Below are 10935 nucleotides of genomic sequence, written 5' to 3' on the forward strand. Positions count from 1 at the left end.
GCAAGCCGGTCCCACTCACAGCTCTCGGCACAAAAGAGAGGATAAGTGTGCTTATGCACGTATCCAGCTTAGTGGGCTACTACTTCAAGCCCAAAAAATTTTGCACCTCGTTCCTACATTTGTCCCTTGATTTCACCCATCGTTGAGATATTTTCATCCTCATCAGGCTCAGTCCTGGGCTGCCGGGCTGCATCGCAATGGTAAGTGCTCAATGCCTATTCCTATCACCTATCTATCCCCTGCATATGATGCAACATCTTCCACTAGTTCACGCGATACCCTGAGCGCACGAACAACATGCACTACCATCTGACCTCAACCTGTTCTGGGACCTTTCTTCCAAATCACCTTTGCGGCAACTATTCTTTGAGGCAGGCGCTGACTTGGACACAGAGCATCACCCCGCCGACTCTCGTCGTCAGTCCAGCATTTCTGGTAGACAGGATGTCGTGTATTCGGTAAGTTCTAGCTATCTACGCAAATCCCCCTCCTCCACCCCACGTCCGTGATGAACAACCTTTCATTCAGTTCTGCTACTGAGATCTGTGATGATACCCATTTACCAAAAAAAAAATTCTGATGGATACCCTGTCTACTGCCTGCTGAGAGTTTTGAAATAATATCGTATGCTAACCCGGCATTGTCTGAAGGCAAATATTGTGCGACTGAGGCCTCCAAAGCTTCTCAGAGGGCTGCTTTTGACACCTGCTGGAAATTATTTCAATGGTAGGTCTACTCTTTACTCTCGCAACCCTCTTTCCCCATGATCCCCATCTCAGTGACACTCGGGATCTACATGATGACCATAGCTTATCCATTCAACTATCTCAAGTCGGCCGAGCTATACTCTCGCACTGGAGTCTCTCATACGAGGGATAAGGATGGTGGTGGAGTTGATTCCTCCGGAACCGTAATTTAGCTTCAGTGTCCCGGCCTCTCGGTCCTTCGTTCTGAAGCTCTGGGAGGCTGGGGCCGGCCGACTGAATGAGTAAACTGGCTTGTCTGACTCGCCGTTTTTGTCTCCATTTCTACTGCGACCTTACATTGGATCCCGGCTAATGGCGCGTTCTAGATATTAGGATCATATCTGGGGCAACTGGTGGCAGGTTGGGTCAAATCATCGGAATGGTTTGGAGGTATGTCCTTGCTTTTGCACTGCCGAGGTGTTTCTTGACTTCGACGCGCTCCGCTTATGCGTCTATGATTGACGATTGTGTGACGCCCGCTATGTGTCGACTCCGTAGTCTTTGACCAGTGCCTAAGTCCATGTATTGTTGGCCGCCCCAAAAGCCAAGATGCCGGCTGAGGTTGAAACCGTACACATGCCCCCTTTTAGGCGGCAGGCTTCACCCAGGTGCTGTGTTCCATGTCGACCATGTGCGAGTGCTGTAACTCGACAACATCGCCAATTTAAGTAGTTGGGCCCTTCTGTTTCAGGGAGAATGCGACCGCCATTGGTCCGTACATGATATCTCGATGTCAGTGAGGGAATCGACGCAACTAAGAACGACTGAGACTTTAGCACGTAAGACTATCTCGGTATCGATATCTGCCGGCTAGATGCCCTTCTCCCTTGTTACGAGCGTGCAGCCGTGTGTCTGTCTGTACATTATAGACGGCCCACAGAGCAGATTACCATGCGAGACAACCTAAGACAGGATCTGGAAGGAAAGGTACACATGCGGACGAGGTTCCAGAGTACGAATACTATCCTCGGTTTGAGAGCGGAAGCGATACTTGAGGGAGCCCCCTGGGAGAGATGTGAGCCAATGAAGAGAGGTATTGAGAGCTTACTCAGGTTCCGAGGCAAGACACTGTGCTCGCTGTGCTGTACCCTACTACCCCTACAGTAATCGTGCAGGTGCTCAGGCCACCTAATTCCCAAGCTGAGAATGAGGTGGGGATGGCGCTGCAGGTCACAGAACACCTAGTGGCATAGTATGTCTAAGGTACCTACCTCAAGGTGCCTTACCTCATGCACAAGCGTTCGCCGTGTTTAAGCACGTCGGCCTCCCTTCCCCTGTACCTATCTACCCTACCTCTCGCAACGACGCGAGCTCTCGACGCTTAGCCCACCCCTCGACGACAATCATTCGAAAACATCACGATTACGGCTCGCAACAGCTGAGATACCCTGCCCTGTTCAGTTGCGCGCTGCTCAACCGGTTTTCTTGCATTCGGAACTCATACAAGTGCTCCCCGCCGCGCAATCGTCCCAGCGCAATCAACTTTCGTTCCACGCGAAAGTGCTACGGTTGCCAGATGCCCTTGACTGCTTGAACATCACGACTCCCAACGTCCGGTGGAATTATACCGCAACTGTTCGAAGCTCCATTCCCAGCTAAGGGCTTAGTCCCTCTACCCAGTGCCCTGGATGTTGCCGTCATATGCATCGTCGGGCTCCAAAGTGATGCCTCGCCATCACTCCGGCGGTTTCTCCAATGGATACCCCAGGGGCAACACGTTTGAAATCTCCCCTCACAGGTACGTCGCACAGCTGTCATTGCCCTCAAACACTTCCTCCTGTGCGGTTCATTCCTCAACTGCCACGAAACCTGACGATGCTCCCTCGTAGATACCAGCCCCGAGCGACACCCGCGAACCGCCGTCGACAGCGTCTGCTCACCCGTTTGGCCATTGTTGCCATCTTGGCCATCCTTTTCCTAATTCTCGTATGGCCAGGTGCATCACTGACCTCGATTGTGTCTCTTGGCCTGCTTTCAGCGAGCGACGACCTGCAGCTTGAAACAGTACGATACTACGACCTCAGCAATGTGCAAGGCACCGCCCGCGGCTGGGAGCGTGAGGAGCGCATTCTTCTTTGCGTGCCTCTGAGAGATGCCGAGAACCATTTGCCGATGTTCTTCTCCCATCTACGAAACTTCACGTACCCACATCACTTGATCGATCTCGCCTTCCTCGTATCCGATTCCAAAGACCGAACTCTCGAGGTTCTGTCAAACAACCTAGAGGGGCTCCAGGCCGACGAGGATGTGAAACAGCCATATGGTGAGATTTCTATCATTGAGAAGGACTTCGGGCAAAAGGTCAATCAGGATGTTGAGAGTCGTCACGGCTTCGCTGCTCAGGCAAGCAGACGGAAGTTGATGGCTCAGGCCCGGAACTGGCTTCTTAGTGCAGCCCTGCGGCCTTATCACTCGTGGGTGTATTGGAGAGATGTTGACGTCGAAACGGCACCCTTCACCATTCTTGAGGATCTTATGCGCCACAATAAGGATGTCATCGTGCCAAGTAAGTCTTAATGAAACTCGCAGGCCCGTTGCCATGGCTGAACACCGCATAGACGTTTGGCGTCCCCTGCCTGATTGGCTTGGGGGTGAGCAGCCTTACGATCTGAACTCTTGGCAGGAGTCAGAGACAGCGTTGGCCCTCGCTGACACCCTGGACGAGGATGCTGTCATTGTTGAAGGTTATGCCGAGTACGCTACATGGCGACCCCACCTGGCATATCTGCGAGATCCGTACGGGGACCCCGACATGGAGATGGAGATTGATGGGGTGGGGGGCGTCAGCATCCTGGCCAAAGCAAGAGTATTCCGGTCAGGCGTTCACTTTCCAGCTTTCAGTTTCGAGAAGCACGCGGAGACGGAGGGATTTGGCAAGGTAAGATTTTGTGTGCTTAAGCTTGAGTCAACGATTTTTTTTAACGTCGATGGCATAGATGGCGAAGCGGATGGACTACTCAGTCGTTGGCCTGCCGCATTACACGATTTGGCATCTTTACGAACCAAGCGTGGATGACATCAAGCACATGGAGGTATGTTGTCATTCGATTCGTTAGGTCGAATAATCAGATCTAACGGTGGTCAGGAAATGGAGCAAGAGAGGTTGGCAAGAGAGAAGGAAGAGGAGGAGAAGGCAGAGAAGGCGAAGAAAGTCAAGGAGCAATTTGGCGACGCGAGCAGCCAGTGGGAGAAGGACAAATCCGATATGCAGCATCTTGCGACGGAAGACAAGAAGAGCAAGCAAGAAACCAAGAAGAGACAGAACGCTATTGGGGGGGAGGAGAAGAAGGAGAAGAAGAAGGAGAGGGAGAAGGAGGGTGGAGGTTTCGCGAAGGATGCAGAACGCTGAAGTCAGCCGCAAGCAGAGCTAAACACGAATCTACATGGTCGTAGAACGTGCCGAGGTTCAGCCGAAAGACTTTGAGTTCATCATCTGCCTGGCCGGCAGATGCTCTTCACAATTGCATTTTCACTGTGTATACTACATGTACCTCGATTTGGGGTACTATGGGATGTTTTGTAAAGGGACAGTGCCTTAGTTAGAGAGGCGTTGGAAGGTACACAAAGGCACGACTAAACGCAGTCGCCTCATTTACCATTACGAGGTGAAACAGGAGGATCTACGTGTACCACATGTATCGTTTGTTGAGCGGGAAGGTGAGTGTCGAGTGACGATAAGTTGGAATAGTGTGAGGGCAGGCACTTACTTCAAGACTCAAATCGAGGCTATTGTGACCAGCATCTTCTATGTGACTGGCCCTGAGAAAGTTCGGTATGTTGAGGCATTTTCAAAATATCCAGCGGTCTCGATGGGTCGGCCCTAACACGTTATTCCCGTCATGAACAAGGAACGAATGTACACGCCATCATTGACAAGGCACTGACGACACTGCTGATATTGTTGACGTTGCTGAAGTGGAGAAAATAAGAGCACACATGGCTAAGCATGATGCCATGTAAATCCATCTTCTTCGCGTGCTCGCGTTAGTAGTATTCAAGGCATAGTTGCATCTAAGAGCAGAGTGTACGTGCCGAATTGGTCTCAAATACTTCCAAACAGTGCCTGCCTACCTGATTAGCTGAGTAGGTGTGTATTCTTACCTCGCGCAAACATACCTATGCCTAGATACCTTAAGGTACATGGGAAGTCTCGAGTCTGCCCCAAGATGGCACAACGCCTAGCAGAGGTAAGATACTACATAGTAGTAGACCTGATAGGACGGTCCACCCGATAAGGTAAGCAAGCACCCTGTTGGATGACCACCAGGTACCTCGGGTACCTAGAGACGTACTGCCAGCTACCACGAGTGCCACCCAGACTTCACACGTTAATCTGGAGCTCCTGCAACCTGGTCAATTGCCGGGGTCCTCTTTTTGGCGACAGCTGTTATAACCAGACACGCAACAATCAACCTCCGATTTGCAGACGAGAACCTGAAGGCTCAATGTCCAGTGGTCCTGCGTTCTTGATGGCCCTCGAGCTCTGATCCGATTCAGATAATACGATTGTCACGCGCATGAGCGTATCCGTTCCCTGTCCGATTTCTCGGTTCACTTCTGTCCGAGAAGGGGCAAGCTTGCAGAATATCCAACCTTGTGGGCAAGTATCCGCCGCATTCGCATCCGCGTCCACCACTTCCCCGCTCAATCAAACATGCTTCGAGATGGTGACGAACCCGAGCACCCCGAGGCAGCGCCTACCTCAACCGGTCATCTCAGCCTCGACCTGCGCAGGCCTAACGGACCCTCCGTGATGCCTCCCAGAATGCAATATCGAAGTCGGCCTGTCTCGGTCGCCGTAGACCCAGTGTCTCTGGTCATGTCGGAGTGCATATCCATAACGTCGGCACTGCACAAGCATGCGCGCTCACCGCATTCTTCTGTATCCGCCATTCTCGGCGGAAACCCGAACCCGATATACTTAGGCCCCACGAATGCTACACCCAGAGGCCCGAAAGCTACTGGCAGTGCTCTCAACGCAGACAATTTACAGGATGCGGCTTCTGCCAACCGATGGGGTCTACGTGGGAAAAGGGGCCGCAGCATACAGGACAATCCTCTGATGGCTGGCTTTGGGAAGCTTCGACACGAACTGGCCAGCGTTCGAGGTAAGATATTGCCTTGTTCTCCTTTGAGGTATACCATAGACCAGCCTTGCTGACCACTGTCTACGTACCAGACATTCATTCGTTTGACGCGTTATCGCTTCTGAGTCCATTCTTGCAGATCATACAAACCAAAGGCACCGCTGCGCCTGTCACGATACTCACGCTCGGAGCACTCCGCAAGTTCCTCGCCTATGGCTTCATTGGCCCGACCTCCCCGCGATTCGCCCTGGCGATGCAGTCACTATCCGCAGCAGTCACGCGTTGCCAATTTGATGGCAGTGACTCTGGCCAGGTTGAAGTTGTTTTGCTCATGATTCTCCATCTGATGGAAGACATGATGTCAGGGCCTGGGGGTGACATTCTCAGCGACGAAAGCGTATGCGATATGATGGGCAGAGGATTGGCCATCTGTTCACAACCCCGTTTCTCACCCGTGCTACGCCGCACGGCTGAGGCGTCAATGGTTCGCATGTGCCAAATCATCTTCGAGGACGTGAAGCACTTGGAAGTCGAAGCCGGAGACGAGTCTGATGCTCTCGATAAACAGACGAGTGCGGACATGGACAGCGTAAAGATGGACCCTGCTGCAAATGCTGCTGCTGGTTTGCAAGCCCCAGGACCAGAGAATGAAGCTCGCTTGTCGACATCGAGTTCAACGCCAGTAGACCTGAACCAGCCATCTCAAGAAAGCTACGACTCTGGAGAATCCAAGCCCAATATCAACACTGGCGCCGAAGCAGGAGGTGATGGCGAAGCAGGAGGTGATGGCGAAGAAAGTTCCGAATCCCTCGACCTGCGACCCTACTCGCTGCCATCAGTTCGGGAGCTCTTCAGAGTCCTAGTCAACTTTCTAGATCCTAACGACCGCCAGCACACAGATACGATGAGGGTAATGGCTTTGCGCATCATACACGTGGCACTTGAGGTATCAGGGCCCTCCATCGCACGACATCCAGCTTTGGCTGGCATTGCGGAAGACAGGCTTTGTTGTTACCTCTTTCAGCTTGTGAGGTCTGATAATATGGCCATTCTTCAAGAATCCCTGATTGTTGCTGGCACTTTGTTAGCCACTTGCCGCGGCGTTCTAAAACTGCAGCAGGAACTGTTCCTCTCATACCTCGTTGCGTGTCTTCACCCATCAGTAGAAATACCACGCGAACCCGGTATTGACCCAACGCTGTATGCCGGAATACCGCAGTCTCCCAAACTGGTCAAACCTCCACCGTCGCAGACCAGCAGCGGACGTTCCACGCCAGTACCAGTGAAGGATAGGCAGAAACTGGGCCTTGAAGGCGGCGCAAGGAAGCCCGACGCGCGACAGGCAATGGTTGAAAGCATTGGTGTCTTGGCACGGATGCCGACGTTCATGGCCGAATTGTTTGTCAACTACGACTGCGACGCCGATCGAGCAGATCTTTGCGAAGACATGATCGGACTACTGGCGAGAAATGCCCTCCCTGACAGCGCTACTTGGTCTACCACAAGCGTTCCGCCGCTATGTTTAGACGCACTTCTCCGATACATACAGTTCCTCGCTGAGCGACTGGATGAGCCGCCAGTAGTGGAAGAGTACCTAGATCCGGCCGAATTACGAGAGCGACGGCGGAAGAAGAAGATTATTATCAAAGGAACGAGCAAATTCAACGAGAATCCGAAGGGAGGTCTGGCTTATCTCGAGGCACAGGGCATCATCCAGAACGTCAAAGATGCTGTTTCGGTTGCCCAGTTCCTCAAAGGCACCTCTCGAGTGTCAAAGAAGGTTCTTGGGGAGTATCTGTCGAAGAAGGGCTGTGAAACCGTCCTCGAGGCATACATGAATCTTTTCGACTTTTCTGAAAAACGAGTTGACGAGGCGCTCAGAGGCCTCCTGGAGACGTTCCGACTTCCTGGAGAATCCGCATTGATTGAGAGGATCGTCACTTGTTTCGCCGCCAAATACTGCTCCATGGCAACACCGACTGAAGTTGCCAACGCAGATGCAGTCTTCGTCTTGACGTATGCCATCATCATGCTGAATACGGACCAGCATAACCCCAACCTCAAGGGTCAGAAGCGCATGACAGTAGATGACTTTGCACGGAATTTGAGGGGCGTCAATGACGGGCAAGACTTTGCCCCTAGTTACCTCCAAAGTATTTATGACAACATCAGAACGAATGAGATCATTCTCCCTGACGAACACGACAATAAGCACGCTTTCGACTACGCCTGGCGGGAGCTTATTGTGAAGTCTGAGTCGGTGCGGCCATTGGTCCTATGCGATACGAACATCTACGACGCGGACATGTTCGCAGCGACGTGGCGGCCAATCGTCTCAACACTGTCATACGTTTTCATGTCTGCCACGGACGATGCGGTCTTTGCCAGAATTGTTACCGGCTTCGATGAGTGCGCGCGAGTAGCTGCCAAATACAAGAATGCTGATGCTCTCAATCAGATTGTATACTCACTCAGCCACATGACAACGCTGGCCACCGAGATTCCTTTCAATACAAGCTTGAACACCGAGGTTCAAGCTGGTGAGAGCAGTGTCATGGTCAGTGAGCTGGCGGTCAAGCTGGGTAGAGACTTCCGCGCGCAGCTGGCCACGCTGGTACTTTTCCGCGTCGTGACCGGCAATGAGCACTTGATTCGCAGCGGCTGGAAATCTATTACTCGTATCTGGCTCAACCTTTTCGTCAACTCTCTCGTCCCGTCCTTCTTTTTGGAGGGTTCTCTTGGCATCAACCCTATTCCGCTGCAGACGCCCTCTCAAGTCATCGATAGAGGTTCAAAAGCCGTGGAGACTGGTTTCTTCTCTGCGTTTACTAGCTACATCTCCAGCTACGCAGCTGACGACCCACCCGAGCCTTCGGAGGAAGAGCTCGAAAGCACACTATGCACTGTCGACTGCGTCAACCAATGCCGTATGGGCGAAGTCTTTGCCAACATCTCGTAAGTTTGCACTCGGGTTGATGTTAGCCACCGCTGAATAATGGGACACAGAAACCTGCCACCTGATGAATTGGAGCCTCTCGTCAATGCGCTGTTAGATGCTTTGCCAGAGGATCACAGTTCTACGGTGATAGTCGTCAAATCTGATGTGCCGTCCTCGCCTATGAATGGACAGAAGACCGCACAAGCTGGGATCGTCTATGACCCAGCAATGGCCTACATCCTGGAATTCAGTACCGTACTTGCTCTTCGTGACCAAGACACCATCCAACTTGTTGGCAAGCGGGTTATCGACGCATTGCAAGCAGTACTGCGGGATGCTGGACGCTACCACTACATTCTTGTCTCAAGGGCTGCCTTCTACCTTTTGAAGCTATTGCACGTTAGCTACGTAAGTAGTGACAAAGGCTTAGTTCCCATTGTACCACTGCAACATTTTAAATCTAATTCTGGCTCCTCGCAGACTCATGACTATATTAACGTGCCCGTCCTACTTCACACCATATCGAGTTTTGCGAAGGACGTGCTGGCAAAGACCTCGGTTCTGCTCCTTCAGGGATTGAGAATTTGCATCGACGAGCCAAGCCCACTTCGCAACGAGATCATGACCTCTCCGGACTTCTGGGCCATTATGCGAGCACTGGCTCTGCGACATGACTCGGCGTCACTTGTTTTCGATATACTGGAAATGGGTTGCGGTGGAGCCCCGCCAGCCATCATTGCGGATAACTATGAGTCTGCTATCTTGCTACTCGGAGAGTTCGCCTCGGTGGCCGGCCGTGCTGCTGTAGCTGATGCAAAGCAGCGCAAGACTCGTGAGGGTACACGCGAAAACCCTAGGTGAGTAGCTGCAGGCCGCATCTGAAGCCTCGAGACAGCTAAACATTCTGCAGTCTTGTCGAAGTTGTGTCTCGTGGCTCCAAAGCAATCAGCACGATTTACAGTATGACGGCACGCATTCCCTTCTTGATGAAGCAGTCCCATCTTGAAAACAATGAAGGTACGCTGACAGTGATTATCCCTGCTGCAAACAATGTCTGATACGCTGCCCCAGCATGGTCTGCGTACTGGTTGCCCATTTTTCAGGCTCTCACAACGCAATGCACGAATCCATGTCGAGATGTTCGCCTCCAGGCCTTCACTTCACTCCAGCGATCGTTGCTCTCGCCAGATCTCACCTGCAACGACCACAAGGAGTGGATAGCGATATTTGGAGAGGTTCTGTTCCCGTTGATCCACAAGCTCTTGAAGCCAGAGGTCTTCTCTTCCGACCCTGTAGGTATGAGTGAGATGCGAGTTCAGGCCGCTTCTTTGCTTTGCAAAGTCTTTCTCCAATACCTTGTGCTTCTTTCCGAATGGGACGAGATGTTGGATTTGTGGATTAAGATCATCGATATCATGGATCGTTTGATGAACAGTGGGCAGGGTGACAGTCTAGTGAGTAATTCGGATTTTGTGGAACGACCATGCTTGCTGATAACAGTTTCGCAGGAGGAGGCAGTCCGCGAGAATCTCAAGAATGTGGTCCTTTTTCTAGCAAGCAGTGGATACTTGGTAGCGCCCAGCCAAGATCCTTTGAAAGAGACCCTTTGGAGTGAGACTTGGAAGCGAATTGACCGCTTTGTGCCAGACCTAAGGGGTGACTTAGCGTTAGAAGAACCAAAAGCTAGTGGGGAACAGGCGGTCATAGTAGAAGCAAGCATATAAGTAAATAGACTTTAATAAGTAGGTTATACAGATAGAGTAATAATACTTAGGTATTCTACTTATAGTTATTTCTATTTATATAACATACTTTACCAGTCAGCCGCACATATCAGTCAGCCGCACACTTTTCCTCATCTTTCAAACATCGTATAAGTTTTTACAACCAGAACGTAGAAAATCAATTAGCTCTCATCGGCATCTGATTCACTAGACGATTCTATATCTTTAGAACACGTTTGCGCATTATGGCCTGTCTTGCCGCACACACCGCAACGCTGTTGAGCCGACCGACCCTTCTTCAACAGACCCCTATCTTCACCTTCTTAAGGCGCTGGATGTTTCCCTTTGCCCTTTTCTTCCAGGATAACCTGAGATTCTGCTATACTAAGTGCTCCTCTAAGCTGGATGTATATCTTTTTTGCTCTCTGGCGCTTAGTAAG

At 51.5% G+C, this 10935-nt stretch overlaps 2 protein-coding genes across 2 annotated transcripts; both read left to right on the plus strand.

The window, feature by feature from the left end:
• Positions 1–2410: 2410 nt before the first annotated feature.
• ANP1-1 (Mannan polymerase II complex ANP1 subunit) lies at positions 2411–4095 on the plus strand (the record flags this gene model as incomplete). The annotated part of the gene is made up of 5 exons (XM_037323763.1): positions 2411–2484; positions 2576–3252; positions 3305–3624; positions 3683–3778; positions 3832–4095. The coding sequence occupies 5 exons, from the start codon at positions 2411–2413 to the stop codon at positions 4093–4095; spliced, it is 1431 nt and encodes a 476-aa protein (XP_037177997.1).
• Positions 4096–5400: 1305 nt separating this feature from the next.
• On the plus strand, positions 5401–10495 carry CGCA056_v008517 (Uncharacterized protein; the record flags this gene model as incomplete). The annotated part of the gene is made up of 7 exons (XM_037323764.1): positions 5401–5854; positions 5926–8788; positions 8840–9179; positions 9252–9628; positions 9682–9788; positions 9843–10225; positions 10280–10495. 7 exons carry the CDS (start codon positions 5401–5403, stop codon positions 10493–10495), a joined length of 4740 nt encoding a protein of 1579 aa, XP_037177996.1.
• Between the last annotated feature and the right edge of the window lie 440 nt (positions 10496–10935).

Source organism: Colletotrichum aenigma, assembly GCF_013390185.1.
Source record: "Colletotrichum aenigma strain Cg56 chromosome Unknown KSG_Cg56_contig05, whole genome shotgun sequence".
NCBI lineage: Eukaryota > Fungi > Ascomycota > Sordariomycetes > Glomerellales > Glomerellaceae > Colletotrichum > Colletotrichum aenigma.